The sequence below is a fragment of the Manacus candei genome, unplaced genomic scaffold (assembly GCF_025592945.1).
Source record: "Manacus candei isolate 608988 ecotype Guabito, Panama unplaced genomic scaffold, ASM2559294v1 h1tg000023l, whole genome shotgun sequence".
Taxonomy (NCBI): Eukaryota; Metazoa; Chordata; class Aves; order Passeriformes; family Pipridae; genus Manacus; species Manacus candei.
The window spans coordinates 25,229,979-25,255,104 of NW_026138071.1; the positions used below are offsets into that span (position 1 = coordinate 25,229,979).

The 25,126-nt window shown below is 42.5% G+C and overlaps 2 protein-coding genes across 5 annotated transcripts in view; one reads left to right on the forward strand and one right to left on the reverse strand.

The window, feature by feature from the left end:
* ERBB4 (erb-b2 receptor tyrosine kinase 4) overlaps positions 1-25,126 on the forward strand; it is a 603,712-nt gene that overhangs the window by 402,151 nt on the left and 176,435 nt on the right. For all 4 annotated transcript variants that reach the window (XM_051786747.1, XM_051786748.1, XM_051786745.1 and 1 more), the window contains exon 5: positions 20,895-20,960. In XM_051786747.1, the coding sequence (XP_051642707.1) occupies positions 20,895-20,960 (66 nt within the window). The remainder of the gene's footprint in view (positions 1-20,894; positions 20,961-25,126) is intronic.
* On the reverse strand, positions 7,812-10,442 carry LOC127470829 (uncharacterized protein MPN_465-like). Its single transcript, XM_051786807.1, has 2 exons — positions 9,684-10,442; positions 7,812-9,232 (listed from the first exon to the last, which is right to left on the reverse strand). The coding sequence occupies exons 1-2, from the start codon at positions 10,043-10,045 to the stop codon at positions 9,217-9,219; spliced, it is 378 nt and encodes a 125-aa protein (XP_051642767.1). The 5' UTR covers positions 10,046-10,442; the 3' UTR covers positions 7,812-9,216.

Sequence of the window (25,126 nt, forward strand, 5' to 3'; positions counted from 1 at the left end):
GCTATCTTATTTGCATGTTAAAAAACCCTCATCACTGGTGATGATCAGTTCTAGGCAGAATTGATAAAACCTTTGAAGGTGAGGGGATGCCTGTATCCTTTTATGAGTCATTACTTCAAGGAAAATACTCAGTTCTTACTTGTTTGTTCTGTTATTGGGTTTTCTTTTAACCTTTGCCAGTTCTTCAAGACAAATGCTTCTGTGACACCGAGGTAATAAGCTCTTTTAAAAAAAGCAACCAACATCAATGCTACCTTCTTGAGCTAATGAAAGTTTCACTGGTGACTCCAGAGGAACCAGAACTGAGTACTTTTGGAATCACACCCTGAAAACAAAGAAGGCAAATATTAGCTCCTAAGGATGTATGTACCCAAGTTCAGTTTTCTTCAAACATTTTTTGATTCCTTTTGAGTTGTTTTCAGACACAGGGAAGGAGCAATTCGTACTTTGCCATTTGTGCTTGATCAGCATGATAAACAGCATTATGTCAGTGATGATTGAAAGCTGCATCCCAAGGCAGCTTTAGTAAGATAGCCACCCATATTTTTCCTTACTTGGGATGAAGTGGTGCACAGTTGGACTATATTTAATTTAGTAAACATAAGTCTCCTCCAAGAAACTGGATTCCATCTCAATATTACTCATGAGTCCTGTGAAATTTGATTAAATTAGCTAATCCAAACCATTTCTGTCTTCATAGCTTATGTAAGTGAAAATCTAAACCCCAGTATACAGAAAGCCAACCAATGGCTAAAATGGTTTAACAAGGGTGTTAAGGCTTTGGGAAACAAAGAACCCACAATCTAAAATAGCCTATAATTGAATACCTGTCTGTGGGGGGGTGCACATGTGTTTTAGGCACACATATACAACTTGGAGAAATGAGCATTGAATTATAACCTTAGAATGGAAATCAGTATAGAATATAATTAAATGAGGTATATACTTCTCAATTTTGGCTCATATGTCACTTTTCATAATCTACTAGGCAGTGTGGGTGCTTGCTGTGCCCAGCCTTGCTAGTTTTCACTTTTTTACATTAAAATCAATGCTGCAAATGATGCCCACTGTGTAACAGTCTTTGGTTCCTTTCTGCATAGACTGTGACTCATGCTGTGATCCAGTATGTGTATGTATTTACTGTTTGAATCTCAGGTGTCTCCTATCCAGTGCAAATCTTGGTTAAGTCTCTGGATCTCCTCCCTGGGGTACCATTTCTGGTTCCATTTCCATCTGAGGGGCCATTTCTGATGGTTGAGGGTGGATAGGGAGGGGGAAACTCCAGCACCAGGGGTTTCCTCAGCCTGCGGGACTTTCCATGTCAGAATATTTTGAAAAGAATTTGTGGGTTTTACTTCTTGTCTATAAGCCTTTACAGGAGAGGCTGCATCAATCTGGCAATGTGAACCAACCAAACCTGCTATGTGAAGCTCAGCAAAGTCCATCCTAGTAGTCATTTAGGAAAGTCTGTGGAAGTGTGTGAGCATGGTAAGCCTTGTGCCTTGTGAGTCTTGTGTGGTAGTGTGTGGTCATGTAAGGCATGGCACATCATGTGCCATGTTTAGCCATGACTGGCAGGACCTGAGGAGTAGCTTATGCTCTGGGAATTGTTAGGGCTGTTTCATTGAGACCACCTCAGTAGTGGTCCCTGGCAGAGAGTATTTCTGTGGACAAAGGCTGCAAACTGCCATGAATGTCAGAATCAGGTACTTCATTGTTCCAGCAGGTCCTACAGCCTGAAATACAGTTTATTTTTTTGGCATCACTGGCATCAGTAGCAGACATAAGATCTCCTCTACAGTGTCTGTGTATCCAAAAGAGCAAAGGCCCAACTTTGGAGGAGAGCCCACCACTTGCTGGGTTTTGGGCAATACCAGAGTGGCTCCAGCAGGATGATACAAGCACAGTGTCACACTATGGGCACCTGTGCTTCACAGTGTGTGTCACTCCGGGCACAGCCACCATCCTTGTGAGGGAGCCGACAGGGCAAGCTGCTGGTGCTGCTCACCTCCCCAGCCAGCCAGAAAAGCTGGTAATGGTCCAACTTCAGGGATAATTTCACTTGCAACCCTCCCTGCTGCTCCAAGGCAATCAACAGAGGAGGAAGACAAAAGGGCGGAGTGAAAGGAAGATGCTTTGAAGGGAAATCAGTCCTCTGCCTCTGTGCCTATTCATAGCTTGGATCTGCCAGCTCTGGCAACCTTCTTCATTTACATCAGTGCTAGACAGGAGAGAAGATGGCTGGTGAACTCTAGGAATAAAGCTCTTCTGATTCCCTTCTTTGCAGGCTTTCATTGTCACATCTGTGTTAAGAAGCCAGTTGAAAAGGCCGTGGCATCTTAAACGCTGACAGAAATACTGGAGATGTGAATTCTAAGAGCTGCTTCTCCTTTTTTTCTGTTTCTTTAGCCTAAAATGCATTCTACCCATTGCTTCAAGTTCTGATCACATGAAAGCAGGAAAGCTCATGTTAGAGGCCTTTGAATGACATGGTGTTGCTGTTAGGATGCACAGAGCTGGTGGCTGCCAGCAGTGCAGCTGCAGTGGAATAAACAAACCTTGTACCAGGGACCACACATGTTCCAGCTTTCTGAGGACAGATCCTCTGTGCCTGGCATTTCGACTCACATGCTGAAATACAACTAGTATTTACTGTTTGCAGAGCCTTCCCATACTGGTATCTTGTAACTGAAGCTTTTGGAATTAATTGTAATTTGAAAGCAGCCTTCTCTCCCATCCACCTGAATTCGGCACTGTCAGCCTGGGGTTTTTAAGCTGGGCACCTTGCAGTGGGAGTATCAAAAGCACTTAACTCTCTAAGGAATAAAATTCTCCCTTTAGGTTTATGTCACTGAAATTGTTTCTGCAATGTTCAAAATTGTTTTCTCTCCTTCCAAAAATCATCCATGAATTCAAGCATTAGCTAAGCATGCTAAAGCCATGCTTTGCAAGAGCATATTCCCCTGTTAGCACATCCACTTGTTGGATTTAGTCCCTTAACTGAAGAACCAGAGCTAGAAATGCAAGGTGCAACTCCCAGTGATGGTGCAAGAAATAAAGCAGGAAATCAGGATTAGACTTCTCATCTAAAATGCCTCTAGATTAGTAGGCAACTGCTCTCTGACCAGCTGTTGGGAGAGTCCAGTGAAAACCTGGCTGCTTTGATTGGTGCCTTCAATGTTCTCCATGTTTTTGTTGTTAGCAGGAACTGGCCAAGCCCCAACTTGTGCCAGGTGAGCTCTTTTGCAGGATTTGACAAAGACAAAATCAGAATTTTCAGAGGAACTTTGCTTGAAGGCTCTGTTTCACAGAAAAACTTGTAAGGTTTGAATTGTTGGGTTGAGGTCACTTGCATAGCCAATAGCAAATGTTCAAATCAGTCAATAATGCATTTAAAAATACCGAATCTATATGGATACGTGTTCATGATGGAGCTGGTAACTGTTTGGATAATAAAGATTAAAAAATTACTTTCCATTTCCAAGTTTAAAAAAAAATAAAAAAAGCTACTTTTCAAGGAATTATTCAAGAAAAATGCAAGACTGCGTGTTGGCATATGCTTGGAGTTGTGCAAACTAAATTCTATGAAAAGTAAACCCATTTTAAAGTATTCTCCTGAACTGAAGTTTCTGCTCAGACTGTGAAGTGAGATCTGTGGAAAAAATTCCCTTGGTTGATCTGGCTTTTCAACTGAGCCCCTGTCAGCTGAGGAAAAAAGCTGGAATTTTTTGGCAATATACTTTTTTGGACAGAACAGCTTCAGTTACTCGCTCTTCATAATGTAGTACTCCTCAGTCATTGCTTTGTATCTAATTGCACCTGGTAATGTAAAAACATCCAAGTTCTGATCTGTGCAGAAGTACTGCTGCAGTGTTACATGGTACACAGGGAGAAAAATCTTGATCTTCAGTGATGTGCCTGTGATTCAATAAATCCCACGATGTATTCCAGGGAAACACCGCTTTAAAACTTCACTCCATTTTACCTATTGATTCATAGATTTTTCAAGGGCAAAAGAAGCCTTGAAACATCATTAGCACTGATTTCCTGTATGTGGAGGCCCTGAAGTACCATCAACTTGCCTGTCATTGAGCTCAGTAACTTCCCCAACCGCAGCTTATCTTCTAACCCAGCTTTGAGTTTCAGCAGCAGTTCCAGCCCCAGTGAGGCTGGAGCTCCTGCAGCTGTGGGATGGGTGAACACAAGGCTTTGGTCCTCTGCACACTATCCTGGCGCTGCTCCGAAGATTTGCAGAAGTACAGCTGTCCCTCAAGAAGCTGGTTACTTCCTAGTATTAAAAGGAATAATACCAGCTTTATCTCTAATTCTCTGTTACCTTTAGCTCTAATTGGAACACAGTTTTAAATTGCAGATGTTGTTCCATCTTACGCTTCCTCCAGCTGACTCAAAGAGCTCTCATAGCCAGCATTTTCTCCCTGCAGAAATGGCATGTACCATGTAATCAGCTCACCTTCTGATCTTCTTCCATAAGCTAAGCAGGTAGGGGCTCTCATATCTCTCTCGGTGAGGAATTTCTTTCCAGCCCCAGAATAATTTTAGTTGCTTGTCAATGTAAACTATGTGTATTTTTCTATTTTCTTTTAGAAGGCAAAAACCTGAGTGAGTATAGCATTTTATTACAGATTTAACCAATATCCCATAGAAATAAAAATTGTAGCCTTTGTGTTTCAGCTTCACACAACAGCAAGACTGCCTGGTGTTCAGGCAGTTCTGAAATCTGTGTGATTTAGAAACTCCCTTTTCCCCCCACAAAATGTAACCTGTGTGTTCTGTTTTGAAATATGCAACCCTGTGTTTGGCTGTATAAAAGCCATTTGATGTGAGTGACTCCAGCTTACCCACCAGCTTGGCTCACTCTCTGATACTGGCTGCTCTTTACTGTAATTTGCTGGGATTTCACTCTTTCTGTCATCTGTACATTTTATTGCCTGGGATTTTTTAATAATTTCTAAACCTTTGGCTGGAATATTAAGAAGCATCAGTCCCTGAGGAACCACACCCCAATTGTATTATAATTGCTCATTTACAGCTACTTTTGGAGGGCCTCCAATTAGCTGGCTCTTAATGCATTTTTCATGTGTTTTATTAATATTGAAACATAGAGACAAATCTAATTAAATGTTTACCGTTTAGCCAGTGCTCTGTATTTTAATTAAAGGAGCAGAAAATGGACTTGCCAGCTGCACAGCTTCTTATGAAGTCAGCTCTCTGTTCTCCTGGTGCAGGCAATCCAGACTGTCATTGATCTTACCTGGGTGCAGGTGTGTTTGGAAGCATTACAGCTCAGTTTGACATACTTATCCCTGTCTGGTATGTATGTGGTTGATGTGAGCCTGTGCTGGCTCTGTATTCCTTTTTCTGGTTTTTTCTCTTTCTTCATTTTCTGTGTTACACTGTGTTTGTGAGTTGCTTTATTCAGGTTAAGCTGCTGCCCCATCAGCCCTGATAACTGAGTGTTTGCTGGGCTGTGTTCTGCTGCAAGTTTTCCACATGCTAGCAAAAGGGGTAATAGAGTTTCTAGAAAGATACTTCTTTGAAATATTGCAGAAATGGGAATAATTTGGTAGAAACTTAGTTTAGTAGAAATATCTCTTTATGTCACATTAGTTTAAGGCCAGAAGCTGCTTACATTTTTTAAACCAGTATAGAAGTAAATCAGCTACATGGATATATGTACATCCTTTTCAGCACACATTGTATATTCTCATACTGTGTTTCACAAAAAGTATGAGTTGATATTTCCATAGGATTCTGTACAGGTGATAAGAGTGATAAGCTTTATATTCTCCCTGGGGTGTTAACAGTCTCTGTTTGGAGTTGCTGGCAAGGAATGTAGGTGACTTTGTGTACAGCCATTTATTGCAGCTACAGAACAAGGTCTGACAGGTGGCCAGCCCCTTGATTTAATGTTCAGTAGTGACCTTGTAATTCTTCACAGAGCACATAACTCATTTTTTTGTACCAGTAGTTGCAATATTAGAAAAGAATCGTTTTATTTACACATAGTGACTTATCTGGAAATTTATACTCAGGTCAAACCATTGGGTATTTAACTCTGAAGTAATTATGTGATAGCTATGAAGCATAGGCATTCCTCAGATCCTTGCAGTCTCTCCCAAAAGTGCCAACCTTCCACCAGTTCTCAGGTACACTGTGCCTAAACTGTCTGAAATGATACACATGTGCACACCAGTGTTTCCAGCTGGACCACCCAAAACAGAGTCCTGCATAGGACCAGCCCTGCTAACATCAGGAAGCCACACTGGTGACATGGGGAGTCTTGGATCAGAGCAGGAGGGATGATGGAGTCCTTTCCCTCAGGTGTAAAAAGCCACTGGTCAGTAAAGATTGAGGAGAGATGAATGCAGTGGAAATACAAGGAAAGCTTTTATTCAGACCAATAGATGCTACTGCAACAGGAGACAGTTACATTTAAATCACAACTATGTGTAAATCTACACCCTAGGCCTCAGTAGCAGGACACAGGCAAGATAACCACGTTTTCTCCAGTTACTTCTCCGAGGTATTTTGTGTTGTTTCAAAGCATTTTGTGTTTTTTCAAGGATTTTGCTCTGCAGAAGGCCAGAGTAACAGCAGTATATTTATGTATGCTGGCAAAAAGAAAAGAGGGAAGTGACTAATTCATGCTTAAAGCCACCTTTCAGAATAACTAGTGTATCATTTTTGGTGTACATCTAAATTGGAAACTACCTACGGAGAAAACGGCACTGCAGAAAGCGTACCCTGAAGACATTTGTTATTTCAGAGTTTGTTAAATTATAGCCTTTCGTTGAGGTTATTGCTTGAAGTTCAATTAACATTTTAAATGCATGTTTGGAGACCAGCAAACAGAGCTTCAGCAGACAGGTGGTCTCTGTACAGAAGGCGTTCCCTGCCACCGGTGTCACCGTGGCAAAGCCAGAAGGAGAAGCTGTTCTTTTTGATAAAAAGCCACAAATACCTAAAACGTTTTATGAAAGCTCCTGCCATGTGACACACACTTCATGGGCTTACAGCACTGCGCTTTAGCGGCAGTTAGGGTTCCAGGGATATCTCGGTTGGAAAAAAAATTTATATCACAGCTGAATACAGACAACCAGAAAGTCTCACAACTGCATTTTGTTCAGCCTACATGGAGGTTGCTTTTCCTTCTCTTAAGAAATCTCTGCTCAGGACAGAATTTATTTATTTACCTGGAATTGAAGGACAAATACAGTAACAGAAAAAATTGATTTTAAAGAATAGTTTTGCCAAGCATATGTACCTGAAGATGGAGGAATCAGTGAAATCCAGTGGGTACGATGAACTTGTTTTGCATCAGAATGGCAAGCTGAACTGCTTGAAGTTGCCTGTAATGTTTTTCCTCAACTCAGAACAGTGTGTTTTGAATAAAGGGAATCAGTTTAGCTTTCTAATAATACCTTCAGCCAGCATTTTCAGAAGGGATTTTTCATTTGGTGACTGCCCTTGAAACAGATTTGAAAAGCAAGCAGACATGGCATTTAATGGATATACACCTCTAACAGTTGAGTAACTGAATAAAAAGTAGGTAACAAATGCAAATAGGAATAAATAATGCTGTGAGGGACAGAACTCCTTAGGCTGCCAGAGCCTAGTGCAGGGACCTAGCAAGGTAACTGCTACAAAGGTGGGGATCTTTAGGAGTTGTGGATACAAAAAGGAGGGCACTGAGAAAGCCAGCATTAACAGTTTCTGAAGAACCTCTGACATGGGCATCTCTTGGTACTGAAAATTATATTTTGGGTAAAGATAAACAAAAAATCCCCAACTGCAAAACCAACTCCATCTCTGACAAAGTTCTGATCTCTTTTACTGAGTATCTTCCTTCCTTATTATTAGCAGTTGCAGGGTGAAAGTCACCCAGCAAGTGGCACAGGTTTCCATGCTGATGTATAAAAATATTACAAAGTGGCACTATGTCTGCAGCTACAGAATTTAAGTAGGCCTCCACGTAGTAGTGTACCACAACTGTTGGTAAATGCTTATCTTTTAATGGCAACCTGTGTGTGTATAATGTATTACTGTAAACCACCTGTTTATAAGCAGATTGGTGTTTAAGCAGTGTACTGCACAAGGGAGAAGCTTTCAGGTTAAATTAAAGCATCCCTTTTCATTACAAGCAACTTTATCACAAACACCAGTGTTTCTTGAAAGTAGGAAATAAACCTGAAATACTGGGAATATTTAAAATAGTCTAATTGAATGGTAATTGTCAGATTTGTGGTGGGTGGGTGGGTGCAACTGGTCTTTCACAGCAAGCTCCAGCTGCTCTAGCGAGCTGCCTTTAAAGAGCTGCTTAGGGAAAGGGAAAGGAAAGAAAGAGTGTAAAATCAGCTGCCTAATTGTGTCTACTGGATCTCGAAGCTGCTGTGTGCCTCCCACCCTGTTGAAGCTTCTGTTGTTTGATCTGCACGATGCAAGTCCCAGCCACCCGTCAGAGTGGGCTTAGTTGGTGCTGCTGCACAAAGGTAGGTGTATCACAGGGGGTGGGTGCAGTGTTGGGACTACCCAGCTGGCTTCTCCCAACAATCTCTTCTTTCTTGCATCAAACACAAAACCACTCCAAGCCTTTGTTGCTATTGTATCTGTATTTTTATAATGATTTTGTTACACATGCCTGTTTTTGCAGAAATCCTCAGCCCTGTCACTAAAGTTCCTGTCCTGTGGACAGCCTGGCTGAAGGTCTCTGGCCCCTGGTCTGCTTAAACCCAGGGCAGCTTCAGGGTCTTCTTTCTGATCCTTTCACACTTTCTGCATGGAGAAGGACCTTGCTGGGTCTTCATATGGAGCTTAGTGACTGGAAAGGAAATTTCTGTCTGCTAAACAATGTGTAGGAAGTAGTAAAGCAAAAAACAAGAGTGTATTTAATGCTCTTGCTGTGTCTCACGTGTGCCTGTGTTTAGGATCTCCACATTCTTATCTCCTTGGGCAGGTGTTCAAAGGAGCTTCCCATCTCAACATTTTCTTTCTGGTCCTCTTGTAGAAGCTTGTAATTTACCTTCAAAAACTCATAAAAGCCATCATCAGTGAAATGTTCTGGCATAGGGGAAATGCTGGAAATATTTGCAGAGTAAAATACTTAATTCAGGGTTTTCACATTGTTATATATGAATTGCTACTTATTGTAGTGGGTTGACCCTGGCTGGACAGCAGGTACTCACTACAGCTGCTCTCTCACTTCTCTCTGCAACTGGACAGAGGAGAGAAAAAACAGTTAAGAGTTAAGATGTGGGAGAGGTCACTTACTGATCACCATCACGCGCAAAACAGACTCAAACTGGGGATATTAATTGAATTTATTACTAACAGGGTCAGAGTGAGAAGTAAAATGATCTTAAAAACACCTTCCCTCTGCCCCTCCTTCCTTCCATGTTCTCCCTCCAGCAGTGCAGGGGGATGGGGAATGGGGGTTACGGTCAGTTGTTGTTTCTGCCACAGCTCAGAGAGAGGAATCATTCCCCTGCTCCCATGGGGTCCCTCCCACGGGAGACAGTCCTTGATGGACCTCTCCAGCGTGAGTCCATTGCTTGGACAGCAGTTCTTCCTAAACTGCTGTCCCATGGGTCACTCCTCCATGGAGTGCAGTCCTTCAGGAATGAGCTGTACCAGCATGGGTCCCCCATAGGGGCCACAAGTCCTACCTGGGAAAAACCTGCTCCAGCATGGGCTTCCCTCTCCACGGGCTGCAGGTCTCCAGCAGGACCCCACTCCATCTTGGGCCTCCCATGAGGTCACAGCCTCCTTCAGATATCCATCTGCTCCAGCACGGGCTCCCCCATGGGCTGCAGGTGGGTCTCTGCACCCCGATGCTCCCCCATGGGCTGCAGGGGGGTCTCTGCACCCCGATGCTCCCCCATGGGCTGCAGGGGGGTCTCTGCACCCCGATGGTCCCCCATGGGCTGCAGGGGGGTCTCTGCACCCCGATGCTCCCCCATGGGCTGCAGGGGGGTCTCTGCACCCCGATGCTCCCCCATGAGCTGCAGGAGCACAGCTGCCCCATCATGGTCTGCACCACGGGCTGCAGGGGCCACAGCTCCGGCACCTGGAGCACCTCCTGCCCCTCCTTCTGCACTGACCTTGGTGTCTATCTTGTTGTTCCCATGTTCTCACTCCACTCTTCCCTGGTTGGAATTTTTCACTGCGCCACAACCGGTGCTGTTATTTAAGAACAACTGTTCTTAATTATGTTGTCACAGAGGCGTTACTGTCACTCCTAATTGGCTCGGCCTTGGCCAGTGGCAAGAGGCCTGTCCTGGAGCCAGCTGGCATTGGCTCAACAAGACAGGGGAAGCTTCTGGCAGCTTCTAACCAAAGCCACCCCTGTAGCCCCCCCTGCTACCAAAACCTAACCACAGAAACCCACTACACTTATAAAAACAACTTCACATCAAATTCATCATATTACACCTACGTGATAGTCAGATAATGTCCACCTCTGAGCAGATCTCTGATAACTGAATATTATCCGGGAAATTGCAGTGTGAAATTTGTTTGTATGATTATTTTAGTTGAATATTTGTGTATAGCAAAGACTTAATCTAAATATTAGCGTATATGCCCAGGCATTATTTTCCAACAGAGAAAGGGCTTCTGTGGTCCAAGTATTTTGTAATAATCAGTTTTGTTTCAAATAGCCAAAGATATATTTTGAATAGGCCCATTATGATTCTTATTCCAACTTTCCCTAAAACTGGAGTCCAGATTTCATGGGAATGGAGAATTCCTCTCTACTATCTCCATCTAATTGAGTCAAAAGTCGGTGAAAACATTGGCACTCCTAAATACACCCAGCCAGACTCTAGGAATACTACATGGCATCAAGAAAGAGTAAAATGAATTTTAAAAGCCACTTAAATTTCAACTTCTCATTTCCTTTCTTTGAGGTTATTACTTTGTTTAAAAAATGAAAACTGTATGCCTCTCTGTTTGAACTTTATTACTGCTTTGGCTGCATTACAGGAACATTATAACAGGACATTATTTTGACTTATGTGGTTTAGACAGACTTGATCTGTTTGACAGTGGAGGAGTTGCTATTAAACAAGCACAAGAACACCCCCAGCTATAGCATTTAGTTTTCAGTGTGTCTTCAAGTTTGTTGAAAGCCTCCTTTGAAAATATTCTCTAACAGTGCAGGAATTTTTCTCTCAGCATTGCACATTATGTCCAAAAAAGCAACCTGTACCTGCATCCCTCGGTTCTCAGCCAAGTTATCCATCAGACAATAAGTGCTGCTGCTCCTAGGGACAGGTACCTGGCTCAAGATTTATTCCAGGCACTGCTGTGGGTGCCCATTTGATCACTGTGGTCAGTAGGAGTTGTTGACTTTTTTATATCGGTTGACTTTTTTATATCGGTTTTGATTTCACCTGTTGTCACACCAAACAGAAACCCCAGCTGCTGTGAGCCAGAGTGAAAAGTGCCAGAGCAGTGTCTTTGGGGCAAGGAAGGATGTGGGTGTCAGCGTTAGGCATTGCAGTAACTGCTGCTTAGCTAGGAAATGTAGGCATTGCCAGACATCCCCATGCAAGGGGTAATACTGAGATGAATGCAAAGGCATAGAGCATGGTGGGGTTTTTTCTCTATCTGCTGGAATCTGCAGAGCCTTCCCCTCACAGACCTGTCTTCTGCTTGCACTCAAATTTCCTCAGTCAGAAGGACTTTTTTCCCCTTTTATGAAACACATTAGAAGCTCATGAGTTCTCCAGGATGTGGGGGAGCAGGGTTCAGTTTTCTGCCTTGCATCAAGGCATTCCAATCTGTATGTCCTGTCTCCCACTTCCCTGTGGAAACTGCCCCAAGTTGATCTGAGCTGGGATTTTTTTCTACTTCTGTTGACATTCTGAGTATTAAGTAATCATCAGGTTAAATACAAAAGTAGTCCTAGAGGTGCACTGATGCACAGCTCTCCAGTGAACACAGCCACTGTGCTGTGGGGCAAGAACCCAAGAATGGTTGCATGCTGTGTCCAGCTCTCTCCCTTCAGGGCAAGATGAGCTTCCTGTGTCATCAGAAGAGCTGTCTTCAGAAGGGATGGCTGCTCTGTGCTTTCCCCTTCCAGACAACAGCCTACAGACTGTTTCTTGGGTTGCTGACCTGGGAGGAGAGAGTCTTCATTGCAGCAAGCAAAGGAGAAAGTGGGATGCATAACCCTGCTTCCTAAGCGAGAGTTAACATACAGATGGTGGGATATCACCTTCTCCTTCTGCTCAGAGGAAAGGGAAAACGAGTTAACCCTGTATGTTGAAGGGGTCCAGGGTTGTGATTTGTGTACTTTGAGGATGGTCCATGTGAGGGAGGGTGTTCCATTTTGAGCCCAGTGTAAATCCCTGTTAGGCAGAGCCCAGGATGCTCTGCTGCTCAGGAACAGAGGCCCTGCTGTAGTGCGTGAGGATGGGCACTTAGCTATGGCTTACTGGAGGGGAGTATAATTTTTTAACAATAATGATTACAAGGAAAGATTCCTGAGGGCTTGTTGTTCTTGATGAGCCTGCCAAGCAGCAGGTATGACTTGACCTATCGTTTTAGTCTTCCGGCTGTGTCTCCCCATTTGCTCAGGATCCCTGTGTGCATGTTCAGGAAGGCATTTCATGCTGATTGGAACTAATTCACCATCACAGTGGGGGGAATTCACTTACATTCCTCTGTGCTAACAGCTATAAGCAGTGATAATTAATAGCTCCTAATTGCTTAATCAGTGTAAAATTTTAGACTGTGTCATAGCTGAAGGTTTTTATTTTGTGTGGATGACTAAACCCCCAATTAATGCATCGAGTCACACAGCCTTAGCAGTGCTGTCTGTTCCAGACAGAGAAAAATAACCAGTGTCTTCATTACCCCCCTCAAGTCCCTTTCTATAGTCATTACTGTGGCCTGAAGACATTTTTCTGTAGCAGCTGCAGTAATGTTACAGTGAGCTTCCTATCAGCTCAGAGCTGTCAGCGATAGATATGAATCCACCAGCCCGAGCCCATTCAATGCTGCTGACATGCTCTTCTTGACTTTCCATTTATTCCTTTACCTCTGGTGGCCAATCTCTCTTAAAATCAAAACTGTCTGCCACCAGCGTATCCAGCAATACTCTGTAATTTCACAGTTCTCAACAGATGCCTGGTCCCTGTGCACACACAAGGGTTGTCTCCATCCCACATTACTCAAGGAAATGCATCCCTCTCTGGTATTCCGTTTTTGTTTTCTTCAGTGCTGGTTCAGTTTTATCTCTGTTCCCTCTCCCTTGCACTATCCCCGTATCTCTTTCCGTGCCTATCTTTCAGGGCATATCTCTTGGATTATTTTCATTTCCCAGACCTATTTCCCATGCCAGTTTCTTTTCAGTTGCCTGTGCCTGAGTCCCTCTCCATTTATGTGCATCTCTTTTCTTATCTACGGAGGAAGATGAGGGCAAGATAGAGGAGTTGAATGGCAGAGTTGAAAGTCCCTGTTGGAAGTGATTGTTAGCAAGAGTTTGCTTTCACTGTTTCTGGGCCCCAGTGATCCCTGAACACTGGATGCATCCATTAGGGGTGGGCACGAGGAAACTTTGACTTATGGTGAATGGATGGATCCATAGAAGGTGCTGTGCTTTTCCACAGTGTAAGTGCTTATTTGATGTGAATTTTAAGTGCTATGTGAGTTTTCCCTGCAAAGGGATCCCGTTAATATTTGCGCAGGATATCTCTATTGGGCAAGAGACTTCAGGATGGAAGCAAAGATAAAGAGAGGAGAGAGAAAGGTCAGTTACAGTGCTGCCATTTACCACAATAAAAGTAACAATATCAGTGAGGGCGCAGCTTGTTAAAGAAAAGCCTGAATTTTATGGGACTAATACTATGTTGGAAAACTGGTTGGTGATACATCCCGAGGTGGATTCATCTGACATGACTGAAAGCCACAGAGTTTGTTAGCAGTAGAGAAATTGGCCCTTTGATTTCTGTATCCCATAATGTTTCTACACAGAGGAAGAAAAAATAAGCACTAGATATTTCTATAAAACATTTTCTTCTTTTACAGTAAGTTTTACTTTCTCTTGCAACATGTGTCTCTCCTGCCATAAGGTAAAGAAATCCTGAGAAGTGTGAGACTCTGTTAGGTAATTAACTTTCAAATCAATAGGAGAGATCTGAAGGCTAGCACAGGGCAGGTAGGAAATGCAAAATGAATTTTACCTAACAAAGAAGTGTGAATGAATGAATGTGACAACGGGAATAGTTGGACAAGGACAGGGAAAGCATTACAGCCTGATAAAGACAGAACAATCCATCACAACAATAGTATCTTTAATTCCTGTTAATGCTATGCTGCAGTGTTTAAATTATATTTTGATTTTGTCATCTATTCATAGATAGAACTAAGGAGTTTAGCTGCCTAGAAAAACAACATGCAAGTGTATTTAAACTGTCTGTCCTACCTAAGCAATGCAAAGAATAGCCTGGGACTCTTACCAGTGTATACTTGGAATTTCTTGGACCTTGAGGCTGGTTATGTCTAGAAACATCTCCAACAGCTCTAGTGTTTTTACAGGTGTGAATTTTTTAGGTGAAGGATGAGTTTATAAGGAGCTTACAGAAGCTAATAAATGATTTATAGGTGTTTTTTTTAGCTAATCAATTATTTTAGACTGTTAGGTTAGTAAAGAGGCTGCTTCTCTACAATGGCTTGTAACCATCTCAGCAACTTTGTTTTGGCTGTGTTTATTTGCACTTCAGTAGCCATGTGTTGCTGATGCTAACATTGATTAATGATTTATTAACCTCATAGAAACCATCTGTAAATGCAAGCTTTGTGCAAAGTGGGACCATTTCTTCTCTTTTTTCTGCTTTCCTTCTCCTACCAAGAGAGGTCTGCTCGAGGCAGCTGGTATAGCTGGGGGGGAAGGAGCAGTGTTTCTTCTCTGTATGACACTGAGCTTAGAGCAAAGAGGAGGAATTCATTTTTCTTATCTTGTCAGTAACTTAATCCTTTGCGGTTTTATTGTTCCTGAAATAATAAAGTCAGTCTGGAGTCAAAGGAAAGCCCTTCTCAATTCACAGGAAAGCACAAGGGTGAAGTAACCTTGGTCTTTCCCAGGCTAGTGAGCAAACATTTTCTGCTGGTGACTTTCCCTGGCTGGGGAAGCAGAAGCATCTCCCACAAATAAAACTCTATCCTGGAAATTACTACAATGATGCTCTGCACCAGAGTTTGTAATGAAGATCTGTTGCAGTAGTTTTGGCCAAGGGAAGACAAGCCCAGGAGACGAAACATTGGTTTCTGTGTGCAATTTGCCAAAGCAAAATTAATTCTCTCGTTCCAGTGGGAATCTACTCTTCCCTAACTTAGATTTCATAACAAAACCTGTAAAATTTATGAAAGCCTCTAAACTGTTATTGTGCATGCAAAACAATGCTACTGTTCAGGAGCAGAAATCTACTCTAGCATCCCATCTCTAACCAGGGCAGGAGATTTTTCTAGGTTCTTTCCTTCCTTATCTCACTTGGAAAAGACAGTTTTTCCCTTATGTGCCTTCACTAACATGCAAGAATTGAGTGAATGGACCAAGGTAGTGCCTGGCAGATTTTTTTTTTTTCAAATTCCAGCTAATTTTTGAATTCCTGTTTGATTGTAAATGGAGTTCACAGGTGAGTTGTTGCAGATGAACTGTTTTACTGTTGCTAAGAGCTCCTAGATTCTGCCAGTTGCCACCAGAACCAGCAGAGGAAATCACAGGAAGGAGTTCTACCCTCTTTACTCTCTACTACATCAAAAGAAAAGGAAGAACACTTCTGCAGTTTTACTGTTTGCCATTTCTTTTAGCTCTTTCTGGTGTATGTTCACAGAATCACAGAATATGCTGAGTTGGAAGGGACCCCCAAGGGTCATAAAGTCCAACTCTTAGCCCTGCACAGGACCATCCCCAAGAGTCACACCCTGTGCCTGAGAGTGTCATCCAAATGCTTCTTGAACTCTGTCAGACTTAGTGCTGTGACCACTGCCCTGAGGAGCCTGTTCCAGCTCGTAACAACCCTCTGGGTGAAGAGCCTCTTCCTAATATCCAACCTAAACCTTCCCTGACACAACTTCAGGCCATTCCCTCAGGTTCTGTACTGGTCACCACAGAGCAGAGATCAGTGCCTGCCCCTCCTCTTCCCCTCACAAGGAAGTTGTAACTGCAGTGAGGTCTCCCCTCAGTCTCCTCTTCTCCAGCTGAACAGACCAAGTGCCCTCAGCTGCTCCTCACACGGCTTCCCCTCAAGGCCCATCACCATCTTTGTTTTCCTCTTTTGGATGCTCTCTAATAGCTGAATATCTTACTTATATTTCAGTGCCCAGAAGTACCACAATATTCCAGGTGAGGCTGCCCCAGGTCAGAGCAGAGCAGGACAATCCCCTCCCTCGACCGGCTGGCGATGCTTTGCCTGATGCCCCCCAGGACATGGTTGGCCCTCCTGGCTGCCAGGGCACTGCTGACTCAGGGCCAGCTGGCCATTGACCAGGACCCCCAGGTCCCTTCCTTGGCACTGCTTTCCAGCACCTCATTCCCCAGTCTGTCCAAACATCTGGGATTGCCCCATCCAGATGCAGAATCGGCCCTTCCCCTTGTTGAACTTCCCATGGTTGGTGATTGCCCAGCCCTCTAATTTGTTGAGGTCTCTCTGCAGGGCCTCCCTGCCTTCGAGGGAGTCAACAGCTCCTCCCAGTTTTGTGTCATCTGCAAACTTGCTCAGTGTCCCTTCCAGTCCTGCGTCCAAGTCATTTGTGAGATGCTGAAGAGCACAGGGCCCAAGATGGAGCCCTGCAGAACCCCACAGGGACAGGTGGCCAGTCTGATGTCACCCCAGTCACTATTACCCTCTGTGCTCGACCTGTGAGCCAATTACTCACCCACCACATGATGTGTTTATCCAGCTCTGGGCTGGACATTTTGTGCAGAAGGATCCTGTGAGAGTCACTACTGAAAGCTTTACTGAAATCTCAAAAGATTACATCAACTGGCTTCCTGTGATCAGCTAGGTGGGTTACCTTGTCAGAGAAGGAAATCAGGTTTGATATGCAGGACTTTCATGAAGCCTTGCCGACTGTGACTGATGACAGTGTTGTCTTTCAGGTGTTTTTCAACACTTCCCAGAATAATCTTCTCCATAACTTTACCAGGCACTGACAGACCTGTAGTTTCCAGGGTCCTCCTTCTTGCCCTTCTTGAAAATCAGACCAATGTTTGCCAGCTTCCAGTCAGTTGGGACCTCTCTGGATTCCCAAGACTGCTCAAAAATCATTGTGAGAGCTTTTGTGATGAAGCAGCTCTTTGAGGATTGATGAATCCCATCAGGCCCCATAGATTTGTAGGGATCCAGCTTGAGCAGCAGATCCTGCATCAGATCAGGGAAGTGGTCAGAGCACCAAACCTGACAGAGTTCAAGAAGCATTTGGATGATATTCTCAGGCACAAGGCATGAGGGCTGGTCCTGTGCAGGGCTAAGAGTTGGAGTTGATGATCCTTGTGGGTCCCTTCCAACCCAGCATAATCTGTTGCAGGGATTTAAAATATTTTAGACACAAGGAATAACAGGAATAATTTATTTTATGCCACAAATGGTTTCGTGATTATTTTATCTCAATTCTGTTGGCTCACTACGATCTCAAAATCTAAAGAAATACATGCAGGAATATCTGTGAGAAGTAGTATAATTCCTTCAAGGGCCTTGTCAACCTTAGGGCCAATACATTTATTATCGTTTAAGCCTGACATATAAATCTAATTGTGAGACCTGCTCCTCACACAAATGCTTGTTATGCTCCTGACTGCTTATGTTGACTTCCATGGGACTATTTCTGTCTTAGATTTGCAGAGCTGATTTTAATGGGTAGCAATCTGTCCTTATTACAGTGGGAAAACCAGGTGGAATACTGAGGGATGTGAGAGCAGAATCTGAACCAGTTCATACTGAGAGCAAAGGAAGTTATTTTTCTTTTTTACACAACCAAACCAATACAGTCACATTATTTGGAGGGAGTTTGGGTTTTATTTTTAATTTTTAGTATATTTGACCTTCAAAAGGACACGTAACAATTGAATTCAGAGGTGTGCTGACTACAAGCTCAGCTCCTCATTGTGTCTGTACAGCTGAGAAAAGTGAAAACAATGAAACAGACACTTTGAGTTCCCAGTGAGAAAAAGGGAAACTGGCAGCCTTTTCTTGCTTTATTGTTAAATATCTCTATTTAAATGCAAATCATCATCTGACACTGCCAAACAAAGTCATGTACCAGGCAGCAGGCATGCAAGTTAAAAAAAAAAAATTGAAATTATATTTTGAAGATGCTGAATTGCTTTTATTTCCAGGAGGGATAGAGGTAGCTGAATAAATTTTTGGTTGTGTACCGAGTATCAGCTCAGCACCCAGGAGCTTCAAATATGAAGATTTGTATTTTAAGTGTAGCTTTGACAGAAGTGTGGGCACACTCTCTAGTTAGGGATCACTTAGAGGGATGTTGAGTTTCTTCTGTGTTATCCCACAACACATATTACAGTGGAAAGTCCAGTACATACAGTAGGTTTTGGAAGGGAGTGGAATCCAGGGACAGAAAGGGGAAGAAGCAGCCAAACTGCTGCCTTACTCTGCCTCAGGAATGTGTGGTTACAAGTGATCAGTGCAGTGCTTTATGCTGTATCTAGCTGCAAGACTTCTGGCTTTATCCCTAAACTCCAGACCCCTGAAGCTAGAGGGGCATGAGACTGGATCGCAGGGAAGGATTGGGCATAAAACAGGGTCTTTCAACAGGATACTCTGTTGTCTGTGGGTAGTGACTCCTCCCGAGCTGTCCCCAGCAGGGGTGCTCTGGCTCAGATGGAGACCAAGCACAGAGTGAGGGCTGTACCTTTTCTCTGTCCAATTCTTGTTGATCAGGAATAGCTAGTTTATAAAACCCACTTCCTGGAGGTCATTTCTATTCTGTTGAGCAAGCACCAAAATGAACTAACAACCTGTATCTTATCAAGCCTCATCTGTTAAAATTCTTCCTTTAATTTACTGTTTACCTCACCTTCTTTTTAAACTTCCATTCTTATAAATTAATGTGGATGTATTTGCTTTCTGCACAGGGTTCCAGTAGTCTCTTAATAATCATAATAATCATTATTACTGATTAAAGTTGCATTATTCATGCCAGATGGAGTGCCCTCCCTGTCAGCCAGAATGAGTTTGTGTTATGTAGATATAGTACATTTGTGATCTAAATAAACAGATGGTAGAATGTGACAGCCAATTATGTGCTGGTGATGTCAGCAACAATGTTTCCCAAGTATAATTGCTTTAAATGAACATGAATGCAACAAGGAGCTGGTAGCTTTAACAAGGTAGTTGGCATACAGTGTGGTAATTACCATAAAGCATCATCAATAGCGCCAAGAATGCTGAGAGGGGAAATTTAGTGACAGAAAGTCCAACTTCACTGGACTGTTACAGCGGGTTTGCTCGGCTCTATAACATCTCGCAGCAATAAGCACACTGCTAGCAGAGGAGCAGTGTTTTCCTTTGAGGTGATCAAACCTCAGGTGAGAGACATTTTGCACTTTCTCCAGTACTGTCTCCCATCAGGCCGTGTGGGAATTCCCATAATAGCATCTCAGCAGTATTCAGTGATGAATAAACGTTTGTTCAAAGACAGGGTTAGGTTCATATGGTCAAAACTGCAGCATTAAGAACTGTTGTGTATAGTGTTCGATAATGTTTGTGTTGGGTTTCTTGGCTCATTCCTTCAAGTCTGGCTGGGGTAAAGGCTTAACTGTCTGCACCTCAGGCCCTTCCACGTCTGAGGCTCAGGGTGCAGTAAGACAGGCTCTGTTTGTGTGTTCTGGGAGCATTTGACATTCAGGAGGGAGAAGCACTAGGAGCAGGAGTGTGACTGAGCTCTGGCCATGTTCAGATGGGAGCTGTGGAATGAGATCTCCCTTCATTCACAGCACAGACTGGTGTGGGACTCTCTGAATGTTCTCTCAAATGGTGTAAGATGCAGCCACAGGAGAATGTGCCAGCTCTTCTGTTTGCTTTCCAATTGCCATGATGTGGAGATGTGAACTCTGCTCCCTCTTCTGTCCAAGCAGATATCAGTCAGTAATTACTGGGTAGTTTCTAAAACCTACCATTGCTAACTCTTCCTCCTTCAGCTGTATTTTGTAGTGGAAGCACCCACGGTTCATTTTCTTGAGGGACTAAACCTGTCAGCATGTGGAAAGATGATGCAGAGCATCATGTTCAGGTTCAAACACAACCACAGGCAACTAAAGAAACAGCAGCCAGAAAACTATAAATCCTGTGAGCTAAGCTCACCGCTTAAGAGGTTGCACAGGGCACATTTCCCTTACCATAATATTGGACATGCAGACTATACAAACCTTTTGGGAAAAGGGGTAGCTTTCAGTCAAAGGCATTGAGTGTAGCACCCCATAGTTCAGATGACATTGGACAGGAGCTAGATAGCTGTATGTCCTTTCTAGCACAGCCATTTCTCTTGTGAAGGAATCAGCAGGTCTCACATAGGCTGTAGAAAGCAACAGTGGGTGATGATATTGTTCCTCAGTCCTCCAGACTTGCTCATCTTTTTTTTTTTGTTTTGTTTTAAAATGTCCCAGTCATTATGCATAGCAAAGAGGTATTCAGAGTATAATTCACTTAGATAAGTAGCTGTATTTCACATATGTTTGACACCAGTTCTGGTTATTCAGCTGGCCCTTTTTTACAGGCACTGTTTCAACCTTGGGAAAACATAAAAACCTTCCAAAGGCAAGATGGACCCTCCTCTTTGTCAGTTGCTGGATGTTAAAGGAATGAAAGGAAGCCACATTTCTAATCTCTGTCCTTCTCTCTGTTCTGCAGGTGGTCGCTGCCACAAGTCCTGCACAGGCCGATGCTGGGGACCCACAGAGAATCACTGCCAGACCTGTAAGTGTGTGAGCCTGAGAAAAAAGAGTCAGAAAATGATGTAGGAGAGATTCCACTTTTTTTTTTTTTTTCCAGTTGTGAAAGGATACTATAAATTCTGAGTTTAGTATAACTCTAAAATATATAAGATTTTTTCCATATGTTTGTGCCTACAGACAATCTGCCTTTTTTTTTTTTTACCCATGTGAATTATTTCTTTGTTTCCTCCCTTGTACTTTCTAAGACCACTTAAGCCAACTTGAATTTTCTTTTCACTTCTTGTTGGCAACATGGAGCATGACTCTTGAGAATATTGATGGTTATTTTGGAATACCCTGAAATGAATACTGCAGGAATAGAAAAAACTACAAGGTAGATTTGGAGATCTTTAATGACGACCTGACACTGCGAAGTTCCTGATACCAAAATACTCTGTTAATTTCAGTGGGAGCTTGGGAATAGTAGTTATCTCGCAGAATTGTTCTTTTTATAATAACTTCAGAATGTATTTGAGTTGCACTGAAAGAGAGAATAATAGTTTTTTTGTGAAGGAAGTAACAAGTGAAGGATTGTTCACAATGTTTGTCTGTCCTATTAAATTTAGAGAGCATTAAAATGAATTAAAAAAAAAAGAGAGTTTCTTCCTTGTGTGCTTTCAGCTTCTTCAGATAGGCACTAAAGAGCTAGAAGTGCAGTCACAATATTGGCAGATATTAAAGAGGAGAAAATTGAAAGCTGCCTTCTCCTACAGATTTTTTTCCTTTTTCCCCCTCACAAGAGGGTGGAAATCAGTTGTGTTTACTGGAGTCACTCTTCCTGGGAAATGAAATGGTTGCTGCTAGCTCCCCCAGAGAACACTGCTCCAGCTTCTGCTTGTTTCCTTGGCTGAGTTGTAGATAGGAGGAAGGGATTGTGCCAAATTAACAGCTCTCAAGCGAGCACACTAACTAACTCTGAGCTGATGATGGCCCAATGTCATCTGCCTCTTTTGTGGGACATATTAGGAACAGTGTGGCTATGCTTTTTTTTTTTTTTTTTTTGACTACTTGGAGCAAGAGATAGGAGGAAATTACAAATTACAAATGGCAAACAGCTTGACATGAATGTTTTATAAGGGAGTAGGAGCAGACAATCCAAGCTGCCCTCCTGTCCGTGGTAATGCGAGGGGCACAGGTGACAGGGCTGCACACCTGCAGAGGCTCTGCTACCCTGCCTGGTGCTACTTTTCCTTCAGGAGCATCAGCTGATGCTGCTGGCAAAGCTGGTGACAGTTACAGCTCTGCTAAAGTTAACATGTTCTTATATTACTTTCATAGGGTGCCTTATCTGCAGGTGTGACTAAAAAAAACCTTCAGGACAGGTTGTAGGAATAACGGTGTAACAGTGATGCTAAGGAGCTTCTTTGTCTGAATGGAGCTAGGATGTCTCCTTCCTTTGCTGACGGTCTGTATGAAAGCCCCAAAGAAGTCAGTGCTCAGAAAGCCTCCTTACATTTGGGAGGCTGAAGTACATGCAAGGCTATGTGCTGAAGTAGATAACGGAAAGGGACTTAAACCCTAGCTGACCAAATTATTTTATATCATGGTTAGAATTAATTAATGCTGGTTTTTTTCTCTGTCTTAATGAGAGGCCTGTTTGTCTATTAAAAGTAGTAACTTTGTAAGAAGCTGTGTGATCCATCCAAACTTAAGGATATTTATTCAGGCCTTATGTGGTTAGCTTATCCAAGAATAGTTTAAATCTTGGCAGTTATGATCCTGGCTCAGGCCTTGGCTTATGGCAAGTCTGACTGTGTAGCTGCAGAAGTCCATGTGGCAGGATCAGCTACTGTAGTCTCAGCCTCTACAAAGCACTGCTCTCAGATAAGTGATTTGATGGATTAATGTAGTAATACCAAAGAGAGAAAAACTTATCTGCAGTGCTGTGAAGTCAGAAGCTTAGTAGAGCTGCACGGAAGGTTTGCTCCAGGAGTGACAGCTATCTCTCCTTTCACAGTGACTGCCCTCTCAAATTCAAATAGTGAGGTCAGGCTAAGGCACAACATAGGTTTAAGGTAATAAACTATGGAAAGACATACGCCATCGGAGTTTCAGGGACATATGCTCTTTCTACTTGAAAGAGCCACTCTATAGCCTTTTACCTTCAAGCCCATTCTGCAGCCTCTGATTGTCAGGAGTTAGTTTTATATCATATACTTCCTCTTTGCCTCCATGACCTCACTGCACCTTGGGCAAACAGCAGGATTGAAGGGAAAGGCTGGCAAAGTACATTTCTTCTTTGTATTTGCTCACGATGTGTTTTTCTGCAAACCATGTGAAGCAAAGAATGAGAATACGAGTAGGGGCTCAAAACATAAAAATGCAAGTGGGGCTATGCTTTCACTGCCTTTGTTTCTGACTTGAAAAGACATGCCTGGCTTTCAAGCTCCTAAGTGGTGTTGTTAGATACAAGCTGGAGAGAGGATGAATGGTATCATAAACACAGTGTATACCTTAACCTCATCACCTTGGGAATGCACGTCTTTCAAACGTGTGTAGGAAAACACTTCAGCAGTATTGCATCCCAGTGTCAAACTGTTTCGTTCCTAGAAACAACTCAGAGGTGTGTCTGCATTTTAATAATTTCATTTTTTTCATTGAGTCACTGAGGCAAAGTATTCTAATGAGCCCTGTCCCAAGATAAGATTTAAATTGTTTTCCTGGGAAAGGATAAAAAATGAAAGATCTTAATCCATGTCTTTCATTTCAAATTACATATGGAAAAAAATCAAAATCCTTTGTTTTTTTCATTAATATCATCTACTTAGGTGCTTATGTTGCCTTCCAGCAATGTGTCTGTGTTTCTAGCTCTGTCTGAAACACCACCTGCGTCTAACTCTGTCCTAGTGCCTCTCTAAATGTGACGAGAAAATTCATGTATTTAAGAAGACAGCTAATAGGAAATTTAAACTAAACTCTTCTGTTAGGAAGATAGAATTTCAGGGTAATGTTTTACAGAGTTAACAATCCATTTTGCTTTTATAATTAAAATATTAGTAAATGTTAGCATGGAGAATTTGAAAGCTAGGTGATACTATTTGTTTCAGTGTCAGGAAAGGATAATGTGAAAATACTTTGAATAAGAATCTGTTTTTCAAAGAATTTTGGGCACTCACTGAGTAGAATGTCAACCACTTTAAAAAAATCATGACAGCAAAAGCTTTCACAAGTTACTAATCAAATTTGAAAATCTGTGGTTATGTTGTTACTATTTTTGCTGTTGGTGTCTACTAAGAGTTTTAGGTGGAAAACTGAAACTTTTACAAATTGAGTACTTTATTAAAATGACAGATTATGCACTTAGTCCAAGAGGAATGTAACTGAAACAAAAGAGAAAAATATAAATTAAAATATAGACCCAACTGAGGAAAAAGACAAATAGCCTGTAAATAAAACCTGAAACATTAAACATTCAGCAAATGCAAAGTTCTCCATGACTCTCTGTGTGTACAGAAGTTTGGTTTGAGCATAATTGTATTTATACAGTCTTTGTTCAGCTGATGCTGCTGAGGAGAAGGTGCCAATGCAGTAAGTGCCCAATTAGAGAAGCAAAAGGTGAGTGAAAGTCTTGTGGGGCAGACAAAGAGCTGAACCAGCAGCTTGGATCAATCAGGGTAACCCAGCATTGCTGCTCGAAGCCAGCATCTTTAATTAAAACCCTTGTATTTCTCTAATAACTTTACATGTTCATAACACTACTTCATTGATTTCAGTTATTTCCTATTTTTTTCTTCATAGATTTATGGTGTCCTGACATAATTAAAGATTAAGGGAAACAATAAAGGAGACTGGTTATTTGCAGACATATATGAGGTGCTGCTCATTCCAACCCCAGCACAGCTTATTGCTATATTGCAGTGAAATACTGGTAGAGATTGAGTCTCCTACAGAAACCTCTCCCAATGCATGGAATGTTTTTTCAAGACCTTAATGTTTGTCCTTTGGTCCTGGCCCTGACTGTCACAGTTCTGTGCAGAACCCTCTGAATCTCTGGGATCCCACACAGGGTCAGTAGGCATCCAGGCAGGTAGTTGTGGTGATCCTCATAAAGTCTGATTTGAAACCTGGGCCCTCAGCTGTGAGGACCTTTTGGAAAGATCTTAAGTCACAGCTATAAAAATCAATTGATTGCCTTTGGAGGAAAGTGTC